This window comes from Heptranchias perlo, unplaced genomic scaffold (genome assembly GCF_035084215.1).
Source record: "Heptranchias perlo isolate sHepPer1 unplaced genomic scaffold, sHepPer1.hap1 HAP1_SCAFFOLD_808, whole genome shotgun sequence".
NCBI lineage: Eukaryota > Metazoa > Chordata > Chondrichthyes > Hexanchiformes > Hexanchidae > Heptranchias > Heptranchias perlo.
In genome coordinates, this window is record NW_027139843.1 from 1 (window position 1) to 24788 (window position 24788).

Genomic DNA, 24788 nt, shown 5'->3' on the forward strand with positions numbered 1-24788 from the left:
TGTGAGGGTTTCAAATCAGTAAAATAGGTCCTTGAAATGTGGCTCATTCCAGCAGACAGGTCTCCTGGTCAAACCAGTCCTGCCCTGGGCTGTCCCTGGATTAACATGAGAACGGACAGGTCCCTGAGGGAGACACATTGAGATTCAGTCTAATATCTCAAATGATGTGGAGATGCCGGTGATGGACTGGGGTGGACAAATGTCAGGAATCTTACAACACCAGGTTATAGTCCAACAGTTTTATTTGAAAATCACAAGCTTTCGGAGGCTTTCTCCTTTGTCAGGTGAGTGTGGGATTCCATGAAAGGCACCGCTTTATAGTCAGAGCACAATGCCTGGTGATTACAGATAATCTTTCCAACTGCCCGTAGTCAAGGCAATCAAAGGAGTCGAATAGTGTTCAGAAAGAGATACGGGACAATCAGTATATTCAGTAGTCCCGTATGTAACGTCTCTCTGAACACTATTCGAATCCTTTGATTGCCTTGACAACGGGCAGTTGGAAAGATTATCTGTAATCACCAGGCATTGTGCTCTGACTGTGGAATCCCACACTCACCTGACAAAGGAGAAAGCCTCCGAAAGCTTGTGATTTTCAAATGAAACTGTTGGACTATAACCTGGTGTTGTAAGATTCCTTACAGAATATCTCAAAGGCTGAAGTGGAGAGCTCCCCGGGGGTAGGGGATGGCCGTGTGTCTCGTCCCAAACCCTCCCCAGGGGCGGGGGACAATCTCTCAGTCTGCCGGGGTCCTCCAGCCTGTCCTGAGTGTATTTCTCTCTCTCTCTCTCTCCCAACTTTTCTCTCTCTTCAGATTCTCTTGTTTGTAACCGGGATTTGTGTTTCAGTGTTGGGGCTGAGGGATTGTCGGTGTAACTGGGAGAGGGAGTGGGAGGGAGGGGGGAGAGAGAGGGGGAGTGGGAGGAGAGGAAACTCTGGGCTCTTGCTGTGCCTTTTTAATCCCTTGCTTTTGTGTTGTAATCAATTCCCTCTCTCCCCTCAGGAAACTTTTCGATGAAATGCTGCAAGGAGATGATCCAGGAAAGAGACATTTTGTGAGAAGGAGGAGGATGAGGGGGAATCCTGGGCCAAGAATCGTTCTCTCTGCTGGGGACTGACTGACTGAGACCTTCACCGCGGCCTGGACCCGATGGGGGCCACGTGAGTCATGTCTGGGTTACTCTGGGGTCACTGGGACATTCTGGGGATCACTGGGACATTCTGGGGACACTGGGGGATCACTGGGACATTCTGGGGACACTGGGGGATCACTGGGACATTCTGGGGACACTGGGGGTTCACTGGGACATTGTGCAGGAGCTGACACTGAGACACACACTGACCGTCTGACAGTGCAGCGCTCCCTCAGTACCGACCGTCCGACAGAATATCACCATCTGTTCACTGCAAGTGCAACTTTTCAGAAATAACACAAAGTGGATCAAACTATTCTTCAGAGGCTGACAATGTGACATATCTCGGGTCTTAATTGAAATTAAAAGCTCTTTCAGGGAGCGTCCTGCAGCACCCAGAGGGCCCAAATGTGAAAACAGACTCCAAATGTTTTCTTAGTTTGAAGTTTAATTTTTGAAAAGGTCACTGACAACTCAGAAAGAAATCGTGTTAATTCTCAAGCCATTTTGGGCCCCCATGTGAAATTGTATTGTAATGGAACCACACAGACACATGGGGAAGCTCGGGTGCAAACTGATTGGAATTTGAGATTTTAATCCCATATTCATTTGTGGCACAGCTCAGCTCAATTCAAACCCAATGTCTGTGCAAGGGACACGTGTCTCCTGACTGTACAGTCTGTGTGTGTGTGTGTGTGTGTGTGTGTGTGTGTGTGTCTCAGTCTCACTGGTCTCATAACATAACTTTAAAGCAGTAAAATTAACCAGAACTTGCTCCAAAGACAAAACCGATCCGCACCCATGAGGACGGCCTCAACCGGGATCTTGGATTCATGTCACGCTGCACGTAACCCCACCAGCGAACAAAAGCTATCTGTTTTTAATATAACGGGTCATATGCTGGCTTTCTCTGCCTTCTGGATGTTTCTGCCTCTCTCTTTTCTGTTTTTATTTGTGTTGACTGTATATTCGGGGGCTCTGTAGGTAACACCTCTCTGTCTGAACACTGTGATTGCCTTGGCAACGGGCAGTTGCAAAGACTATCTGTAATCACCATGTATTGTTCTGTGATTTATAAATGCGTAGGCTTCGAGGAGTTCCTGACATTTACCTGAGGAAGGAGGAAGCCTCCAAAAGCTTGTAAATTTCAAATAAAATCGTTGGACTATAACTTGGTGTTGTAAAATTGTTTACAATTGTCAACCCCAGTCCATCACCGGCATCTCCACATCATGGCTAAAACCGATCCAGATCTTGAAGGTGTGATGATTTCCTCCTTCTCTCTGCTCTGTTGGTGGGAGGCTCATTTCCAGTCCCAGGTATTTGTCTATTCCCCATGTCTGATGGGTTGGTTCCTGTGAACAGTTTGTCAGAGAGTGTTTCACTGCCTCAGGGTGTTTACAGAGAGTGCCTCAGGGTGTTTACAGTTTTTTTCCACACCGTTCACCTGAGGAAGGAGGAAGCCTCCGAAAGCTTGTGGAATTTAAAATAAATTTGTTGGACTATAACTTGGTGTTGTAAAATTGTTTAGAATTTACAGAGAGAGAGATAAGCAGCTCCCATCCTGGTCTGAAAGACCCAGTCAATGAGAGATTTATAAACAATCCAGCCCAGTGCAGTTAAACCTTGTCCCCCATTAATCCAAACACACCATATTGTGAGCAAAATTCAATATTTCACAGGGCCAGTGAGTCCAAGACACAGATTGTACCCACCTCCCGAAACTCAACTCCTTACTGTAAAAAGTGTCTGTCAAAACACAGCCCGTTTAGGGACTGAACCCCTCAAATAACCGTTACACTCAACATTGCAATCTCTCAGTGAATCATTCCCTTTTACCCACTGTGTGCTGTGCATGTCCAGGAGCTGACACTGAGACACACACGGGCCGTACAGTACCTGAGTACTTTTCAATCAAGAGAAATTCAGAAAGACAACAGAGAGAGAGGGGCAGAGAGAGAGAAAAGGACAGAGAGAGAGGGGGAGAGAGGCAGAGAGAGAGAGAGAAAAAGGCAGAGCGGGGAGAGAGTCAGAGAGAGAAAGACAGAGAGGGTGAGAGAGAGAGGAGCGAGAGGCAGAAGGAGAGAGGGGGACAGAGAGAAAGAAAAAGAGAGAGAGAGGGGCAGAGAGTGTGGTAGAGAGGCAGAGAGTGGATTGGTCCTGCCTGGTGATTTACCCATTTCCCGCGAGCAGCCAGGCCTTTCTGGGCTGTTTAATGGCTTCTCACCAGCAAGGGAGGGCCCCATCTCCCACCTCGCAATAAACTCTTTCAATCAGATGCTTCCTCTCACCCTCACACATTACCACTGTCACAAGCCGCACACCCACAACCCACAGGTCACACACACTGGCACCTATTCAACCATGACAGGCACATCACCCAAACAACCACCAGGTCCCTCACCGACACACGTCCCGTTTTCTTGCAGGGAGTCCCTCTCTCTCTGTCCCCCCTCTCTCTGTCCCCCCTCTCTCTGTCCCCCCTCTCTCTGTCCCCCCTCTCTCTGTCCCCCCTCTCTCTGTCTTTTTCTCTCTCTGTCTTTTTCTCTCTCTGTCTTTTTCTCTCTCTGTCTTTTTCTCGCTCTGTCTTTTTCTCGCTCTGTCTTTTTCTCGCTCTGTCTTTTTCTCGCTCTGTCTTTTTTTCTCTCTCTGTCTTTTTCTCTCTCTGTCTTTTTCTCTCTCTGTCTTTTTCTCTCTCTGTCTTTTTCTCTCTCTGTCTTTTTCTCTCTCTGTCTTTTTCTCTCTCTGTCTTTTTCTCTCTCTGTCTTTTTCTCTCTCTGTCTTTTTCTCTCTCTGTCTTTTTCTCTCTCTGTCTTTTTCTCTCTCTGTCTTTTTCTCTCTCTGTCTTTTTCTCTCTCTGTCTTTTTCTCTCTCTGTCTTTTTCTCTCTCTGTCTTTTTCTCTCTCTGTCTTTTTCTCTCTCTCTCTTTTTCTCTCTCTGTCTTTTTCTCTCTCTGTCTTTTTCTCTCTCTGTCTTTTTCTCTCTCTGTCTTTTTCTCTCTCTCTCCCACTCTCTCTCTCTACCGCTATCTCTGTCACTCTCTCTCTCTCCCTCAGCCCTCTCACTGTCTTTTTCTCTCTCTCTCTCTGCCTCTCTCCCGCTCTCTCTCTTCCCCTCTCTCTTTGTGACTCCCTCTCTCCATCCCTCTCTCTGTCCCCATCTCTCTCTTTCTTTTTCTCTCCACCTGTCTCTCTCTCTCTCTCTCTCTCTCCCCCCCCCCCCTCGCTGCCGCTCTTCCTCTCTCTGTCCCTATCTCTCTCCCCCTGTCTCTCTCTCTCTCTCGCTGCCTCTCTCCCTTCTCTGTCTTTTTCTCTCTCTCTCTCTCTCTCTCTATCTTTTTCTCTGTCTCTCTGTCCCTCTCTCTCCCTCTGCCTCTTTGCCCCTCTCTCTCTCTGTCTCTCTCTCTGTCTTTTTCTCTCTCTCTGTCCCTCTCACCCCTCTCTCTCTCTCACCCCTCCCACTCTGTCTTTTTCTCTCTCTCTCTGTCTCTCCCCCTCTCTCTCACCCCCCCCTCTCTCTGCCTCTCTCCTGCTCTCACTCTGTCTCTCTCTCTTCCCCTCTCTTTCGCTGCCTCTCTTCCTCTCTCTGTCTTTTTCTCTCTCTCTCTCTCTCTCTCTATCTCTCTCTGCCTCTCTCTCTGTCTTATTCTCTGTCTCTCCCCCATCCTCTGTCGTTTTCGCTCTCTCTCTCTGCCTCTTTCCCCCTCTTCCTCTGTCTCTCTCTCTCTCTGTCTTTTTCTCTGTCTCTCTGTCCCTCTCTCTCCCTCTGCCTCTTTCCCCCTCTCTCTCTGTTTCTCTCTTTCTCTGTGTGTGTCTCTCTCTCTCTGCCTCTCTCCCTCGTCTCTCCGTCCTTTTCTCTCTCTCTATCCCTCTCTCCCGCTCTCTCTGTCTTTTTCTCTCTCTATCCCTCTCTCCATCATTCTCTCTCTCTCTCTGCCTCTCTCCTCCACTCTCTCTGTCCCTCCCTCTCTCAGCCTCTCTTCTCCTCTCTCTGACCTTTTCTCTCTCTCTCTCTCCCCCTCTCTCTCTCTGTTTTATTCTCTATCTATCTGTCCCCCTCGCTTTCTCGCTGCCTATCTCCCCCTCTCCCTCTGTCTTTTTCTCTCTCTGACCTTCTCTCTCTCTCTCTCTCTCTCTCCCCCTCTCTCTCTCTGTCCATTTCTCTCTCTCCCCCTCTCTCTCTCTCTCTCTCTCGGCCTCTCACACCCTCTGACACTGAGACACACATGGGCCGTACAGTACCAGACAGGAGTGAATCGTTCCCTTTTACCCACTGTGTACTATACATGTACAGGAGCTGACACTGAGACACACACAGGCCGTACAGTACCTGAGTACTTTCCTAACAAGAGAAATTCGGAAAGACAACAGAGAGAGAGGGACAGAGAGAGAGGGGGTGAGAGGCAGAGAGAGAGAGAGAGAGAAAAAGACAGAGCGGGGAGACAGAGAGAGAGGAGGCGAGAGGCAGAGAGAGAGAGAAAAAGATGGAGACAGGGCGAGAGAGAGGCAGAGAGTGAATTGGTACTGCCTGGTGATTTACCCGATTCCTGCGAGCAGCCAGGCCTCTCTGGGCTGTTTAATGGCTTCTCAACAGCAAGGGGGGCCCCCATCTCCCACCCACCAAAAAACTCTTTCAATCAGATGCTTCCTCTCACCCTCACACATTACCACTGTTGCAAGCCGCACACCCACAACTCACAGGTCACACACACTGGCAGCTATTCAACCATGACAGGCACATCACCCAAACACCCTGCAGGACCCTCACCGACACAAGTCCCGCTTTCTGGCAGGAGACCCCCTCACACTCTCTCTCCCCCTCGCTCTGTCTTTTTCTCTCACCCTCTGTTCGCTGTCTTTCTCTGCCTCTCTCCCCTCTCTGTCATTTTCTCTCTCTCTCTTTCTCTCTCTCTATCTCTCTGCCTCTCTCTGTTATTCTCTCTCTCTCCCCCCACTCTCTCTGTCTTTTTCTGTCTCTGCCTCTGTCTCTCTCTGCCTCTCTCCCCTTCTCTCTGTCCCTCTCTCTCCCTCTGCCTCTTTACCCCTCTCTCTGTCTCTCTCTGCCTCTCTCGCCCTGTCTTTGCCTTTTTCTCTGTCTCTCTCTCGCTCTCTTTCTATCTCTCTCTCCATCATTCTCTCTCTCTCTCTCCTCCTCTCCCTCTCTATCCCCCTCTCTCTCTCTCGGCCTCTCTTCCCCTCTCTGACTTTTTCTCTCTCTCTCTCCCCCTCGCTCTCTTTCTCTCTCTCTCTGTTTTTCTCACGACCTATCTGTCCCCCTCGCTGTCTCTCTGCCTATCTCCCACTCTCCCGCTGTGTTTTTCGCAATCTGTCTCTCTCTCTCTCTCTCTCTCTCTCTCGCTGTTACTCTCTCTCTCTCTCTCTATCTCTGTCACCCTCTCTCTGTCTCGGCCTCTCACACCTTTGACACTGAGACACACACGGGCCGTACAGTACCAGACAGGAGTGAATCGTTCCCTTTAACCCACCATGTGCTGTACATGTACAGGAGCTGACACTGAGACACACAGTAACAAACTTTATATGGTATCAGGAGTTAACCCCTTACATGCTGTTTCTAGCAATACAAAAATATAAGTTAAATTAGATGGTGGGGAGGGCAGGAATGCTGTGGACCAAATCGCTCATCTCTGCCCAGCTCCGTCATGCCAGAATATCAGCATCTGTTCGAGCCCAAATTCCTCCCTTCGTTCACTGCAAGTGCAACTTTTCAGAAATAACACAAAGTGGATCAAACTATTATTCAGAGGCTGACAATGTGACATATCTCGGGTCTTAATTGAAATTAAAAGCTCTTTCAGGGAGCGTCCTGCAGCACCCAGAGGGCCCAAATGTGAAAACAGCCTCCAAATGTTTTCTTAGTTTGAAGTTTAATTTTTGAAAAGGTCACTGACAACTCAGAAAGAAATCGTGTTAATTCCGAAGCCATTTTGGGCCCCCATGTGAAATTGTATTGTAATGGAACCACACAGACACATGGGGAAGCTCGGGAGCAAACTGATTGGAATTTGAGATTTTAATCCCATATTCATTTGTGGCACAGCTCAGCTCAATTCAAACCCAATGTCTGTGCAAGGGCCACGTGTCTCCTGACTGTACAGTCTGTGTGTGTGTGTGTGTGTGTGTGTGTCTCAGTCTCACTGGTCCCATAACATAACTTTAAAGCAGTAAAATTAACCAGAACCTGCTCCAATGACAAAACCGATCCAGATCTTGAAGGTGTGATGATTTCCTCCTTCTCTCTGCTCTGTTGGTGGGAGGCTCATTTCCAGTCCCAGGTATTTGTCTATTCCCCATGTCTGATGGGTTGGTTCCTGTGAACAGTTTGTCAGAGAGTGTTTCACTGCCTCAGGGTGTTTACAGAGAGAGAGAGAGAAGCAGCTCCCATCCTGGTCGGAAAGACCCAGTCAATGAGAGATTTATAAAACAATCCAGCCCAGTGCAGTTAAACCTTGTCCCCCATTGATCCAAACACACCATATTGTGAGCAAAATTCAATATTTCACAGGGCCAGTGAGTCCCAGACACGGATTGTACCCACCTCCCTAAACTAAACTCAACTCCTTACTGGAAAAAGTGTCTGTCAAAACACAGCCCGTTTAGGGACTGAACCCCTCAAATAACCGTTACACTCAACATTGCAATCTCTCAGTGAATCGTTCCCTTTTACCCACTGTGTGCTGTACATGAACAGGAGCTCACACTGAGACACACACGGGCCGTACAGTACCAGACAGGAGTGAATCCTTCCCTTTTACCCACCGTGTGCTGTACATGTACAGGAGCTGACACTGAGACACACACGGGCCGTACAGTACCAGACAGGAGTGAATCGTTCCCTTTTACCCACTGTGTACTGTACATGTACAGGAGCTGACACTGAGACACACACGGGCCGTACAGTACCAGACAGGAGTGAATCGTTCCCTTTTACCCACTCTGTGCTGTACACGTACAGTACAGTTGTGGTGGTGGTTGTTGTGGCGGCCCAAACGCAAAGGCCGCCGCTCTGGCATCGCTCTGGGATCCCCAGCTGCACCCTGGCCTCTGGGCTGACTGGGTGCACGCTGGGATCCCGGCATCACTCTGGGGTCACTGGGACATTCTGGGGTCACTGCGGGATCACTGGGACATTCTGGGGTCACTGCGGGATCACTGGCGACACTCTGTCGGCCTCTTGCCGCCATCTGATAAGATGACGGCGGCGGCCATTTTTTCCAAGATGGTGGCCGTGCTTGCCGCCATTTTATCCAAGATGTCGGCCGCGCCTGCTGCCATGTTTTCCAAGATGGCGGCCGTGCTTGCTGCCATTTTTTCCAAGATGGTGGCCGCGCCGGCCGCCATTTTGTCCAATACGGACTCTGCGCTTGCCTCCATTTTGTCCAAGCTGGCTTCATTTATTATATAAATAATTGAAAAGTTTAAAATGTAAAATAAATAACTCAATATTTTAATTCATTAAATAAATGCTTATTTTATTATATCAATAATCAAATTGTTTTCAAGTGTTTAATTTATTATATGAATACTTCAAATGTTTCATTTATTATAAAGTGAATTCAATAGTTTAAATTATTCGATTGATTAATTTATTATGTAAATAACCGAGTTTAATTTATTGTATAAAAAATTCAACAGCTAAATTTATTATGTAAATAGTTCAATTGTTTAATATTTTATAAATAATTCAAGCGTTTAATTTTTATGTAAATTATTGAATTGTTTAATTTATTATATGAATAATTAAATTGATATATTTGATAAATAATTCAGTAGTTTAATTATATAATTGAAGTGTATAATTTACTATATAAATAGCTCCGTTTAATTTATTGTATAAATAATTCAATTTGTGAATTTATTATACAAATAAACAAGTGTTTAATTTATTATATGAAGCATTCAAGTGTATAATTTATTACGTAAATACTTCATTTGTTTAATTTATTATCTAAATAATTCAACTGTTTCATTTATTATATAAATAATTCAATAGTTTAATTCATTATATAAATAATCATTTGTTTAATTTCTTACATAACTACGTCAGTTGTTAAATTAAACTATTGAATTATTTTCATAATAAATTAAATATCCAAATCATTCAATAGTTTAATTTATTATATAATAATGCATGTCTAATTTATTATATAAAAAAATCAATTGTTTAATTTATTATATAAATAATTCAAGTGTTAAATTTATTCTATGAAGAAACAATGGTTTAATTCATTATACAAATAATTTGTGTTTAATTTATTATATAAATAATTCAACAGCTTAATTTATTACATAAATCACACAAGTGTTAAATTTATTATATAAATAACCAATTATATTGTTTAGTTTATTATATAAATAATCCAAGTGTTAAAATTATTATATAAAGAGGTCAAGTGTTTAAATTGTATAATTAATTCACAGGTTTAACTTATCATACAAAGATTCAAGTGTTTATTTAATCATATTAATAATCCATTATTTAATTTATTGAATGAAGAATTTCAAAACGTTATTCATTATATAAATAATCAAGTGTTTCATTCATTATATAAATAATCAAGTGTTTCATTTATTATATAAATAATCAAGTGTTTCATTTATTATATAAATAATCAAGTGTTTCATTTATTATATAAATAATCAATTGTTGACTTTATTACATAAAGAAGTCTCGTGTTTAATTTATTATATAAATAATTCACCTAAATATTGAGTTCTTTATATAATAAATTAAACGAAGGAATATTTATATAATGAATTAAACTATTGAATTATTTCTATGATAAATTAAACACTAATTTTTTATGTAATAAATTAAAGAATTGATTATTTAATGAATTGAACTATTCAATTATTTATGAAATGAATTGAATGATTGAATTATTTAGAAAATAAATTAAACACTTGAATTATATGCTTCCAATGTCTTTGTTTTTCGGTCTGATATTAAGATCATCAATGGCGGCTGCATCACCCAGCATGCAGCGCGGTTCAGATTGTGCCCTGTCTGAATCAGTGGAGCCCAGTGCGCAGGCGCAGTAGTGACTCATTACCGGTCAGTGTGTCCTGAGCATGCGCGGCCAGTCGAGGCTGCGGGAGGAGCGCGTTCGGTGCAGGTCAGAGGATCGGAGCAAGAGGCTCAATAAACCCCGGGGCCCGGGTCCGGGCTCAGGCCCAGGCTCAGGCTTTACAAACCCCGAGTGCGGCCCCAGACCCGAATATAAAACAGTGAACATTATCCCCCCCTCACTCCCCGCCGGGAAATGAAGGGGAAATGGGGATCGGTCAGGGAGCGTCTGTAAATGAAGGGGAAATGGTGATCGGTCAGGGAGCGTCTGTAAATGAAGGAGAAATGGTGATTGGTCAGGGAGCGTCTGTAAATGAAGGAGAAATGGAGATCGGTCAGGGAGCGTCTGTAAATGAAGGAGAAATGGAGATCGGTCAGGGAGCGTCTGTAAATGAAGGAGAACTGGTGATCGGTCAGGGAGCGTCTGTAAATGAAGGAGAACTGGTGATCGGTCAGGGAGCGTCTGTAAATGAAGGGGAAATGGGGATCGGTCAGGGAGCGTCTGTAAATGAAGGAGAAATGTTGATCGGTCAGGGAGCGTCTGTAAATGAAGGAGAAATGGAGATCGGTCAGGGAGCGTCTGCAAATGAAGGGGAAATGGGGATCGGTCAGGGAGCGTCTGTAAATGAAGGAGAAATGGGGATCGGTCAGGGAGCGTCTGTAAATGAAGGAGAAATGGAGATCGGTCAGGGAGCGTCTGTAAATGAAGGAGAAATGGAGATCGGTCAGGGAGCGTCTGTAAATGAAGGAGAACTGGTGATCGGTCAGGGAGCGTCTGTAAATGAAGGAGAACTGGTGATCGGTCAGGGAGCGTCTGTAAATGAAGGGGAAATGGGGATCGGTCAGGGAGCGTCTGTAAATGAAGGAGAAATGGAGATCGGTCAGGGAGCGTCTGCAAATGAAGGGGAAATGGGGATCGGTCAGGGAGCGTCTGTAAATGAAGGAGAAATGGGGATCGGTCAGGGAGCGTCTGTAAATGAAGGAGAAATGGAGATCCGTCAGGGAGCGTCTGCAAATGAAGGGGAAATGGTGATCGGTCAGGGAGCGTCTGTAAATGATGGAGAAATGGTGATCGGTCAGGGAGCGTCTGTAAATGAAGGAGAAATGGTGATCTCTATATCTTCAGTCATCCAGGGAGCTCTAGCTTTGGATGCTGTTCCTTTCCTCCTCGTGGGAATTTGTCTACTCTGTACCCAAACCCACTCCTCCTTGAAGGCCTCCCACTGTTCAATTACTGTTCTGCCTGCCAATTTTTGATTCCAATCCACCTGGACAAGATCCCTTTTTAACTCACTGGAATTTGCCCTCCTCCAGTTAAGTATTTTCACATTTGACTGTCCCCTGTCCTTTTCCATAACTGTTCTAAACCGAATGAGATTATGATCACTGCTGCCCCACTGAAACATGCTCCACCTGCCCCACTTCATTCTCCACACCGAGCCCACTGCTGCTCTCACACTCACTCACTCTCTCACCCTTTCACTCATGGTTTTGGGCCACTGAAAGATGATGCGATGGGTTTGGATTTCAGCACAGGGAGGAGGGAGAGTGTGTGGGACGGGGATTTACAGCTTTGAGGAATGAGAGAGGAAATAATGTTCCATAGAAAGTAGAGTTATCTGATCTGAATTTCTATCCTGCAATTACAGTGATAACTTTTATAAACTCCTTTTACAGGGGAGGATTTACAGAGGGAAACTCAAACCAAAGATCACGTCAAGATCTGACAGAGTCACTCGATTCATCAGGACCTGAATATCATCGGCCTTTGAATGTTGAAGGAGAAATGTTTGTCTGTTCTATCCGTGGGAGAAGATTTCAAACATCAGTGTGAGTGGAAAAGCACCGAGACACACACACCCGAGTGAGAGTGTTCCAGTGCACTGATTGTGGAAAGAGCTTTAACCAGTTGCACAGCCAGAAAAAACATCGCACCATTCACAGCGGGGAGAAACCGTACACGGGTTCTGTGCTTGGACGAGGCTTCAACTGATCGTCCAACCTGGAGAGACACAAGGACACCCAGACCATGGAGAAACCGTGGAAATGTGGGGACTGTGGGAAGGGATTCAATTACCCTTCAGAGCTGGAAACTCATCGACGCAGTCACACTGGGGAGAGGCCGTTCACCTGCTCCTTGTGTGGGAAGGGATTCACTCAGTCATCCGACCTGCTGAAACACCAGCGAGTTCACACTGGGGAGAGACCTTTCAAATGTTCTGACTGTGAGAAGAGATTTAAAAGCAAAATTGAACTGCTGAGACACCAACGCACCCACACTGGGGAGAGGCCGTTCACCTGCTCCGTGTGTGGGAAAGGATTCACTCAGTCATCTGCCCTGCTGACACACCAGCGAGTTCACACTGGGGAGAGACCTTTTAAATGTTCTGACTGTGAGAAGAGGTTTAAAAGCAAATTTAATCTGCTGAAACACCAACGCACTCACACTGGGGAGAGGCCGTTCACCTGCTCCGTGTGTGGGAAAGGATTCACTCAGTCATCTGCCCTGCTGACACACCAGCGAGTTCACACTGGGGAGAGACCTTTTAAATGTTCTGACTGTGAGAAGAGGTTTAAAAGCAAATTTAATCTGCTGAAACACCAACGCACTCACCAGCGAGTTCACACTGGGGAGAGGCCGTTCTCCTGCTCTGTGTGAAAGAAGAGATTCACTCGGTCATCCCTCCTTCTGTCACACCAGCGAGTTCACACTGAAGAGAGACCTTTCAATGTTCTGACTGTGAGAAAAGATTTAAAATCAGAAATGATCCGCTGAGACATCGACGCACTCACACTGGGGAGAGACTGTTCACCTGCTCCGTGTGTGGGAAGGGATTCACGAATTCATCCCACCTTCTGAAACATCCACTTGTTGACACTATTGAGTGACCTTTTAACTCAGTGACTGTGAGAAGAGCTTTAAAAGCAGAAATGAACTGCTGACACATCAACGCATGCCCATTGGTTGAGAGACTGTTCACCTGCTCTGTGTGTGGGAAGGGATTCACTCAGTCATCACACATGCTGAGACTCCAGCGAGTTCACAGATGACTGCAGGGGTTGGATTCTGCTGTTAATCCCATCCAGGACTGAACCATGTTCATTCTGACAGTTGGGGTTTGTTTCTGCTGATGTTAATAAGCCCTATAACTGGGCTGGAGTTTAATATTCTGCGGTACCAGAGGAATCCTTACTAAGGAACCGTCTGGGGTTTTACCTCTCAGTGTGGGTCTAGCGGTGAATGATTCCTGACTCCCCGAACTGTCTTACATTTAACCCAGATCGGATCAGGATGAATTCAGTTTACAGGAGAATTGGGTCAAATATCACCCACAATCGAGGGAGACAAAAGCAGCCATTAGAGAAGCTCAGAGATCTTTGGAAAAGAAGATGGTGCCCAATTCTGAGAATAATAGCAAATGTCTTTCCAGCTACGTCAGGAGTCAGAAGACCATTAAAGATGCTTTAGGGCCACTGAAAGACAGTTCAGGACAGATTCCTGGGCTATGGCAGAGCTGTTGAATGACTATTTCTCATCAGTCTGTGGATGAGGCTCAGATTCCAGCTGTGGGATGTGCTGTCAACAATAACATCATAAATATTAAAATAGAATGGGATGTCACTTTGGTTAAAATATGAACTCTCAAAATGCATTGTGCTCCAGGTCCAGATGATATCCACCCCCGGGTGTTTAAAGAGATGGGACGGGTGCTCTGTGAGCCCCTTGCCTGTATCTTCAACAGCTCAATAGAGTCAGGGATTGTCCCCTGAGATTGGAAGGGAGCTCATGTAGTTCCCATTTTCATTAAAGGGGACAAATCAGAGCCGGGGAATGACAGGCCCATCAGTGTGACCTCGATCAGAGGGAAGATGCTTGAAGGGATCCTAAGAGATGCTGTTTATGATCACGGGGAAAGAGAGGGAGCCATTAGAGATACTCAACACGGCTTCTGGGAAAGAAAATGGTGTCTGACAAACTTGCTTGAGTTTTTTGAAGAAGTTGCTGGGTTAGTGGATGAGGGTAATCCGGTTCACATTGTCTATCTCAGGGATGTCAAACTCATTTCCGATGGTGAACCTGACCCGATATCCTGGCACTTGGCCTGGGCCACATTCAGCAAAAGTTATTAAACTAGAAATAGATGAAGATGAACTGTATTGGTATTTACTTACATTTAGATTTTATTTACAGCTGCTGCTGCTCCCGATACCTGGCACCTCTGAGCTTGAACTATTGCACCAACATTTGGAGTAAATGACTGGGCTGAGGCCTGTCTTGGATAAAAACATGAGGACCACTTGTCATTACAGAACTGTGTGCCCCAAACACTAACCGTGGAAGTGAATTCCACAGACTGCCTACTCCCTGTGTAAAGAAGTTTCTCTTGACTACTGCTCTAAAACAGAGAGTGGGGTTAATTGTAGCGACTCACACTGTATAAGGTGGAAAGTGGGGCTCCACAAGGATTGGTTCTGGGACCACTGTTCACAATTCACATCAACGAATTGGACTCGGGAATCGGAAGTACAATTTCAAAATTTACAGATGACACCAGATTGGCGGGGTGGGGTGGAGTTTGGATAATATTGATGAAGATTGCGACCAAATACAAAATACATTAATAAACTTGCAAAATGGGTGTATAATTGGCCGATGAATTTTAATGCAGATGACAGTGAAGTGGAGCATTTTGGTAGCAAGAATTTGGAAATTGTGCCCTGTATCCCCAAGTCCAAGTCATTAATGTATATCAAGGAAAGCAGTGGTCCCAGCACCGACCCCTGGGGAACACCACTGTACACCTCCCTCCATTCCGAAAAACAACCGTTCACCACTACACTCTGTTTCCTGTTATTTAGCCAATTCTGTATCCATGCTGCTCCTGCTCCTTTTATTCCATGGGCTTCAATCTTGATGACAAACCCATTATGCGGCACTTTATCTGACGCCTTTTCGAAGTCCATACACACCACATTAACTGCATTGCCCTCATCTACTCTCTGTTACCTCATCAAAAAACTATCAATTTAATTAAACACGATTTGCCTTTAACAAATCCGTGCTGGCTTTCCCTAATCCTTGTCCAATTGACTGCTAATTCTATCCCGGATTATCGTTGCTAGAACTTTCTCCACTACCGAGGTTAAACTGACTGGTCAGTAGTTGCTGGATTTTTTCTTTCACCCTTTCTTGAACAGGGGTGTAACATTTGTAATTCTCCAGTCCTCTGGCATCACCCCCATATCTAAGGATGTTTGGAGGTTTTTTGCCAGTACCTCTGCAATTTCCACCGTTACTTCCCTCAGCAACCGAGGATGCATCCCATCCGGACCAGATGACGGATCTACTTTAAGTACAGCCAGCCTTTCCAGTACCTCCTGTTTATGAATTTTGAGCCAATCCAGTATCTCTACAACATCTTCCTTTACTGACACTCTGGCAGCGTCTTCTTCCTTGGGAAAGACAGATGCAATGTATTTATTTCGTACCTCCGCCATGCCCACTGCCTCCCACTGCTACTAATTCGTTATAATCTGGGCCAGTGGTGCAATGGATAACGCATTAGGTTCGATTCCGACCTGGCTTGGATTTTTTAATGCAAAATTTTATGGCATTCAATACCTTGCAAGCTGTCCTACTTGGTGGTGCTGCCTGGCTCCATACCTGGTAAGTGCCTTCTCAGTGCAGCAAGCAGTGCATCAGTGTCATAATCTGAAGGTCCTGAATTCAATCTTCAGAGAAGGCATCAAGGATTACGAAGCTTTTTTTCCATCTCTCACCTCATCTTTCCATCTTTGCTGCATAGCAAAATCAAGAACTTTTGCTTACTGCAGCACATCAAAAGATTTGCTGCCCCTTGATCTCTCTGTACCCAAACACACAGTGAAGTTTAGGAAGTCCATGGGCGATGGACTCACTGACAACACTCTTGTTTCTGTATAATTGCCCCAAGACAAACGGTGAGTGGAGAATATAATCAACGATCCCGCTACTTCTCACAGGCCAAGTGAGCGCTCCACCAGTTGAGCTAATTCCTCGTTTGCTGTTTGTAAATCGCCCCTCACAGTTCCTGCCTCACACTCGCCTTCAAGCTGCTCCAAGACCAGCAGAGAAATCTTGCCTTGGGTTGCCGCTCCCTGAATATATTAAATACTTTGCTCCAATCGGCGGTATCGAGCATCAGCAAGTGAGGAACAGCAGAACGGGAAGCCACAGTAATCATGAGTGATGCTGAGAAGAGCCCGAGCCTTCGGAAGGAAGACGAGGTCACCGGAAAGCAACAGCCGCCCGAGCTCGAGGAGCAGCGAGAGCCCTGACTGACTGACTGATCGAAGACCATTTTGCCTGAAATTGAGGGCGATTTGAAGTGTTGCTGCTCAAAGGCACTCCCTGCTGGTGAGCAGAGGGAAATGCTCGAGTGAAACAGCCGTGTTCAGGCAGACACAGAAAGTCTTTTGGTTTTGGAAAGGAGAAGAGGCGTCCTGTGCCTGAGTGACAACATGTTAATCTGTGAGCTGCCTGCAAAGTTCAGAGAGTGACCTTGAGGTAATTGCTGCTTATTCCAAAATCACACTCACTCCTTCGAGCCGGAATTGAACCAGCGACCTCAGGATGACTTTATTTTGTTTCATTCACTACAGTCCTCCGCTCTACCAGCTGAGCTATCGAAGGGAAGTAATAAACAGTGTTGTCTTTGGTGATTGTTCACCGTGCGCCTGTTGACACGTTCAGACTCGTGGAGTCCGGTGCTGATCGAAGACTTCTTTTGCCTGAAAGCGAGAGCTGAGTGTTTTGAAGTATTGCTGCTCAAAAGCGCTCCCTGCTGGTGAGCAGAGGCAGAGCAGCCTTGTTTGGGCAGACACAGAAAGTTTTCAGGTTTGAGAAAGGAAAAGAGGCGTCCTGTGCCTTCATGGCAACATGTTAATCTGTGAGGTGCCTGTAAAGTTCAGAGAGCGACCTTGAACTAATTGCTGCTTATTGCAAAATCACACGTTCTCCTTCGAGCAGGAATTGAACAAATGACGGAAGGATGACTTTGTCTTATTTTCCACGACAGTCTTGTCGCTCGACCAGCTGAGGTATCGAAGGGAAGCGGAAAAATGTTTCACTTTGGAGATTGTTCACCATGCACCTTTGACACACCCGGACTCGTGGATTCCAGTGCTCATGACTGAGGCTGACTCGGTACCTGCTCATACCGCAGTGCTGTGGGAGTGGGAGCTGCTCCGTGTTCTCCACAGCCTGGGCCAGTGACACAATGAATAATGGGACTGATTATTGATCTGGAGATTGTGGGTTCAAGTTTACGGAGGGTGTAAAGTGGATGGCCGGGCCTGGAGAGCATTGGAATAGTCGAGTCTGGAGGTAAACAAAGGCACGGATGAGGGTTTCAGCAGCAGAACATCATTCTGGAAGTTGGGATTTGTTTCTGCTGATGTTAATAACCGCAATAACTGGGCTGAAATTCAATCGATGTCAAATAAATCAACTTTGTTTCAAATAGAATGGGTCAATTACTTGATGAATTCAAGATAAGAGACTAATTGATGTCCTCATTACCGATTATTTTGCCTTTTCTCCTTTCTCACTGGAGATTATTTCAGTTCTCATACCTTCAATTACTCTCATGGCCAAGTCCCAGCTCCCCGGTCCTTCCCGAGTGCCTCTCCCAGCCTTGGGATCCAGGGAAGGTATCAGTAATGTACCCGGGATCACTAAACACAAAACCCAGTCTGTGAATCACTTTCAGCTACTGCACTTATCGTGTGTCCCACAGCATCTCTCTCACCTTCGATGTGTGAATAGAGCATCAGGCCTGGGAATCTCGTCTTAAATTTAAATACACTCAGCAAATGTATTTAACAAAATACAAACAAGTAAACACATCACGGCCCAATAATCCAGCACTAAATTCAAAGGAGTAAGTCTGTTATCAAACTCCTTGAGTGGACAGAATAAAGAAAAATCCCAACTCTGAGATCCCCTCGAATCCTTTGCAAATACCTTACAAATCTTGACAATAATCAACAAGTCTAATTGAATGTTGACCTTTATCTCGAGTGGGGTTGGAATACAGAAGTGATGCTTCAGTTGTAATGAACCTTGGTCAGACCCCACCTGGAGAACTGGGCACCGAACCGAGGGAGAGATAAATCGGCCTTAGAAAAGGTCCAGTGCAGATTCACCAGAATGATGCCGGGGTTAAAAGGGTTAAATTATGAGGAGAGGTGGCATAAACTTGGTTTTTATTCCCATAAGTTTAGAACATTGAGATGTGACCTCATCGAGGTGTTTAAAATAATAAAGGGATTCAATAAGGTAGATACAGAGAAATGATTTCTTCTGGAGGGGAATCCAGAACAAGAGTCATAAGAAATAGGAGCAGGAGTGGGCCATCCGGCCCCTCGAGGCTGCTCTGCCATTCAGTCAGAACATGGCTGATCTTCGACCTTAACTCCACTTTCCTGCCTGATTCCTTGATTCCCTTGGTGTCCAAAAATCTCTCGATCTCATTCTTGAATATACTCAATGACGGAGCATCCACAGCCCTCTGAGGTGGAGAATTCCAAATATTCACAATCCTCTGAATGAATAATTTTTTCCTCATCTCAGTCCTAAATGGCTGATCCCTTATCCTGAGACTGTGCCCCCTCGTTCTAGACTCTCCAGCAAGGAGAAACAGCCTCTCAGCATCTATCCTGTCAAGCCCTCCAAGAATTTTAGACGTTTCAATGAGATCACCTCTCATTCTTCTAAACTCCAGAGAATATAGGGCCATTCTGCTCAATCTCTCCTCATACAAGAACCCTCTCATCCCAGGAATCAATCTAGTGAACCTTTGTTGCACCCCCTCTAAGGCAAGTATATCCTTCCTCAGGTAAGGAGACCAAAACTGTACACAGTACTCCAGGTGTGGTCTCACCAAAGCCCGATATAATTGCAGCAAGGCTCCCTTACTCTTATTCTCCAACCCACTTGCAATAAAGGCCAACATAAGATTTGCTTTCCTAATTGTTTGCTGCACCTGCATATTAACTTTCTGTGATCCGTGTACAAGGACACACAAATCCCTCTGAACACCAACATTTCATGGTCTCTCACCTGTTCAAAAAATATTCTGCTTTTCTATTCTTCCGACCAAAGTGAATAATTTCACATTTCCCCACATTATACTCCATCTGCCACCTTCTTGATAATCTTAAAATTCGAGCTCGGTCATTTACGAGCAAAATAAGATGGCAATTTTTCACACAAAGGGTGGTGGAAATCTCAAGCTCAACTCCCCAAAAGGCTGTGGATGCTGGGGCTCGATTGAAATGTTCAATATTGAGATCGATAGATTTGTGTTGTGTGAGGGTTGAAAGGGATATGAAGCAAAGAAGAGCAAATGGAGTTGTGGTACAGATTAGTCCTGATCCAATTGAACGGCGGAGTGGGCTTCAGGGGCTAAATGGTTAATTCCAGTTCCTGAAACAAGTCACTGACACCAATCTCATCCACTCTGATATAAACCAATCCCACAGTCACTGACACCAATCTCACTGAATGGTGGAACAGGATCGAGGGGCTGAATGGCCTAATCCTGTTCCTAATGTTCCGATGTCACACTGAAGTTGCTAACATTCATCTTCACAGTTCTTAATGCTCCCGATCTTGGTGTTGTCAGGAAATGTTGATCTGATGCCCTTGTACCCAAGCCCAGGTCATTGCTCCATACTGAGAAGAGCAATGGTCCCAACACTGCCCCTGGGGGACACCACTGTTTACATCCCCACAGTCTGAAAAACATCCATTAACCAATACTCTGCCCATTATCCAACTTCCCATCCACACTGACCCACTCCCTGTAACACCGTGAGCTTTAATCTGATCAACAAGCCTCCTGTCCGGCATCTTATCAAACACTTTTTAACAATCCATCTTCACAACATCCATTGCATTTTATCCCTACACTGTGTTATTTCCTCCAATATTCCCTGCTGTCTGTCCTGAATTAATCCATTTTATCCCTACACTGTGTTATTCCCTCCAATAATCCCTGCTGTCTGTCCTGAATTAATCCATTTTATCCCTACACTGTGTTATTCCCTCCAATAATCCCTGCTGTCTGTCCTGAATTAATCCATTTTATCCCTACACTGTGTTATTTCCTCCAATAATCCCTGCTGTCTGTCCTGAATTAATCCATTTTATCCCTACACTGTGTTATTCCCTCCAATAATCCCTGCTGTCTGTCCTGAATTAATCCATTTTATCCCTACACTGTGTTATTCCCTCCAATATTCCCTGCTGTCTGTCCTGAATTAATCCATTTTATCCCTACACTGTGTTATTTCCTCCAATAATCCCTGCTGTCTGTCCTGAATTAATCCATTTTATCCCTACACTCTGTTATTCCCTCCAATATTCCCTGCTGTCTGTCCTGAATTAATCCATTTTATCCCTACACTGTGTTATTTCCTCCAATAATCCCTGCTGTCTGTCCTGAATTAATCCATTTTATCCCTACACTGTGTTATTCCCTCCAATATTCCCTGCTGTCTGTCCTGAATTAATCCATTTTATCCCTACACTGTGTTATTCCCTCCAATATTCCCTGCTGTCTGTCCTGAATTAATCCATTTTATCCCTACACTGTGTTATTTCCTCCAATATTCCCTGCTGTCTGTCCTGAATTAATCCATTTTATCCCCACACTGTGTTATTCCCTCCAATAATCCCTGCTGTCTGTCCTGAATTAATCCATTTTATCTCTACACTGTGTTATTCCCTCCAATATTCCCTGCTGTCTGTCCTGAATTAATCCATTTTATCCCTACACTGTGTTATTTCCTCCAATATTCCCTGCTGTCTGTCCTGAATTAATCCATTTTATCCCTACACTGTGTTATTCCCTCCAATATTCCCTGCTGTCTGTCCTGAATTAATCCATTTTATCCCTACACTGTGTTATTTCCTCCAATATTCCCTGCTGTCTGTCCTGAATTAATCCATTTTATCCCTACACTGTGTTATTCCCTCCAATATTCCCTGCTGTCTGTCCTGAATTAATCCATTTTATCCCTACACTGTGTTATTCCCTCCAATATTCCCTGCTGTCTGTCCTGAATTAATCCATTTTATCCCTACACTGTGTTATTTCCTCCAATATTCCCTGCTGTCTGTCCTGAATTAATCCATTTTATCCCTACACTGTGTTATTCCCTCCAATAATCCCTGCTGTCTGTCCTGAATTAATCCATTTTATCCCTACACTGTGTTATTCCCTCCAATATTCCCTGCTGTCTGTCCTGAATTAATCCATTTTATCCCTACACTGTGTTATTCCCTCCAATAATCCCTGCTGTCTGTCCTGAATTAATCCATTTTATCCCCACACTGTGTTATTCCCTCCAATAATCCCTGCTGTCTGTCCTGAATTAATCCATTTTATCCCCACACTGTGTTATTTCCTCCAATATTCCCTGCTGTCTGTCCTGAATTAATCCATTTTATCCCTACACTGTGTTATTCCCTCCAATAATCCCTGCTGTCTGTCCTGAATTAATCCATTTTATCCCTACACTGTGTTATTTCCTCCAATATTCCCTGCTGTCTGTCCTGAATTAATCCATTTTATCCCTACACTGTGTTATTCCCTCCAATATTCCCTGCTGTCTGTCCTGAATTAATCCATTTTATCCCTACACTGTGTTATTCCCTCCAATATTCCCTGCTGTCTGTCCTGAATTAATCCATTTTATCCCTACACTGTGTTATTCCCTCCAATATTCCCTGCTGTCTGTCCTGAATTAATCCATTTTATCCCTACAATGTGTTATTCCCTCCAATAATCCCTGCTGTCTGTCCTGAATTAATCCATTTTATCCCCACACTGTGTTATTTCCTCCAATATTCCCTGCTGTCTGTCCTGAATTAATCCATTTTATCCCTACACTGTGTTATTCCCTCCAATAATCCCTGCTGTCTGTCCTGAATTAATCCATTTTATCCCTACACTGTGTTATTCCCTCCAATATTCCCTGCTGTCTGTCCTGAATTAATCCATTTTATCCCTACACTGTGTTATTTCCTCCAATATTCCCTGCTGTCTGTCCTGAATTAATCCATTTTATCCCTACACTGTGTTATTCCCTCCAATATTCCCTGCTGTCTGTCCTGAATTAATCCATTTTATCCCTACACTGTGTTATTCCCTCCAATATTCCCTGCTGTCTGTCCTGAATTAATCCATTTTATCCCTACACTGTGTTATTCCCTCCAATATTCCCTGCTGTCTGTCCTGAATTAATCCATTTTATCCCTACAATGTGTTATTCCCTCCAATAATCCCTGCTGTCTGTCCTGAATTAATCCATTTTATCCCCACACTGTGTTATTCCCTCCAATATTCCCTGCTGTCTGTCCTGAATTAATCCATTTTATCCCTACACTGTGTTATTTCCTCCAATATTCCCTGCTGTCTGTCCTGAATTAATCCATTTTATCCCTACACTGTGTTATTCCCTCCAATATTCCCTGCTGTCTGTCCTGAATTAATCCATTTTATCCCTACACTGTGTTATTCCCTCCAATATTCCCTGCTGTCTGTCCTGAATTAATCCATTTTATCCCTACAATGTGTTATTCCCTCCAATAATCCCTGCTGTCTGTCCTGAATTAATCCATTTTATCCCCACACTGTGTTATTCCCTCCAATATTCCCTGCTGTCTGTCCTGAATTAATCCATTTTATCCCTACACTGTGTTATTCCCTCCAATATTCCCTGCTGTCTGTCCTGAATTAATCCATTTTATCCCTACACTGTGTTATTTCCTCCAATAATCCCTGCTGTCTGTCCTGAATTAATCCATTTTATCCCTACACTGTGTTATTTCCTCCAATAATCCCTGCTGTCTGTCCTGAATTAATCCATTTTATCCCTACACTGTGTTATTTCCTCCAATATTCCCTGCTGTCTGTCCTGAATTAATCCATTTTATCCCCACACTGTGTTATTCCCTCCAATATTCCCTGCTGTCTGTCCTGAATTAATCCATTTTATCCCTACACTGTGTTATTCCCTCCAATATTCCCTGCTGTCTGTCCTGAATTAATCCATTTTATCCCTACACTGTGTTATTTCCTCCAATAATCCCTGCTGTCTGTCCTGAATTAATCCATTTTATCCCTACACTGTGTTATTTCCTCCAATATTCCCTGCTGTCTGTCCTGAATTAATCCATTTTATCCCTACACTGTGTTATTTCCTCCAATATTCCCTGCTGTCTGTCCTGAATTAATCCATTTTATCCCTACACTGTGTTATTCCCTCCAATATTCCCTGCTGTCTGTCCTGAATTAATCCATTTTATCCCTACACTGTGTTATTCCCTCCAATATTCCCTCCTCTTTGTCCTTTATTCAAGTCCAGTTTTTCCCTCGAGTTTGACATCAATCAGGTTTAAAATTGATGCAGAGTTTCAGCCAATGAGGGAGATCCGGGCTCAGCCCCGCCCACTCGGTGCCGCAAGTCCCGCCCCTCACCCACTCCCATTGGTTGGAGGACCAACCGCCCGCTCGGTCCTCCAGCCCCTCTCCGCTCTTCCTATTGGTCCGGAGCTCCCGTCAATCACCCGGGCAGTGTGAGCTGAGCATGCGCGGCGGGCGGGGAGTGAGGCCGAGATCGTGTCGGCAACAGGTGAGAGATGGGCGGGGGGAGCGGGTTAATAAACCCCGGGGGAGGGGGCGGGGGCTTCACAAACCCCGAGTGCGGCCCCGGGCCCGAATATCAAACAGTGAACATTCTCCTCTCTCTCTCTACACTCCGGGGGCTCCGGTTTAGATCAGACCCGAAACTCAACACACGGCCCGCGGCCTCCGAGCATGCGCAGTGTCAGCGTCAAACCTCGTGACTCATCGAATCAGGGAGCGTCTGTAAATGAAGGAGAAATGGGGATCGGTCAGGGAGCGTCTGTAAATGAAGGAGAAATGGTGATCGGTCAGGGAGCGTCTGTAAATGAAGCGGAAATGGTGTTCGTTCGGGAGCGTCTGTTAATGAAGGAGATGCTGTGATCATCAGGGAGTGTCTGTAAATGAAGGAGAAACGGTGATCGGTCAGGGAGCATCTGTAAATGAAGGAGAAATTGTTATCGGTCAGGGAGCGTTTGTAAATGAAGGAGAAATGGTGATCGGTCAGGGAGCGTCTGTAAATGAAGGAGAAATTGTGATCGGTCAGGGAGCGTTTGTAAATGAAGGAGAAATGGTGATCGGTCAGGGAGCGTCTGTAAATGAAGGAGAAATGGTGATTGGTCAGGGAGCGTCTGTCAATGAAGGAGAAATGGAGATCAGTCAGGGAGCGTCTGCAAATGACGGAGAAATGGTGATCGGTCAGGGAGCGTCCATAAATGAAGGGGAAATGGTGATCGGTCAGGGAGCGTCTGTAAATGAAGGAGAAATGGGGATCGGTCAGGGAGCGTCCGTAAATGAAGGAGAAATGGAGATCGGTCAGGGAGCGTCTGTAAATGAAGGAGAAATGGTGACGGTCAGGGAGCGTTTGTAAATGAAGGAGAAATGGTGATCGGT

At 45.0% G+C, this 24788-nt stretch overlaps 1 protein-coding gene and 1 non-coding gene across 4 annotated transcripts; one reads left to right on the plus strand and one right to left on the minus strand.

Moving 5' to 3' along the window:
* Nucleotides 1-7: 7 nt before the first annotated feature.
* LOC137319299 (zinc finger protein 79-like) lies at nt 8-17728 on the plus strand. 3 transcript variants are annotated; one of them, XM_067981584.1, is made up of 3 exons: nt 8-223; nt 1005-1162; nt 11899-17728. In XM_067981584.1, exon 3 carries the CDS (start codon nt 12251-12253, stop codon nt 12878-12880), a length of 630 nt encoding a protein of 209 aa, XP_067837685.1. In that variant the 5' UTR covers nt 8-223; nt 1005-1162; nt 11899-12250; the 3' UTR covers nt 12881-17728. The 3 variants fall into 3 exon arrangements, with proteins under 3 accessions (XP_067837685.1, XP_067837684.1, XP_067837686.1); XM_067981583.1 differs by lacking the exon at nt 8-223 and having other exon boundaries at nt 900-1162; XM_067981585.1 differs by lacking the exons at nt 8-223; nt 1005-1162 and adding an exon at nt 1618-2394.
* Nucleotides 16801-16894, minus strand: trnay-gua (transfer RNA tyrosine (anticodon GUA)). Its single transcript has 2 exons — nt 16858-16894; nt 16801-16836 (listed from the first exon to the last, which is right to left on the minus strand). It is a non-coding gene; the product is annotated as a tRNA-Tyr (tRNA).
* Nucleotides 17729-24788: the final 7060 nt, after the last annotated feature.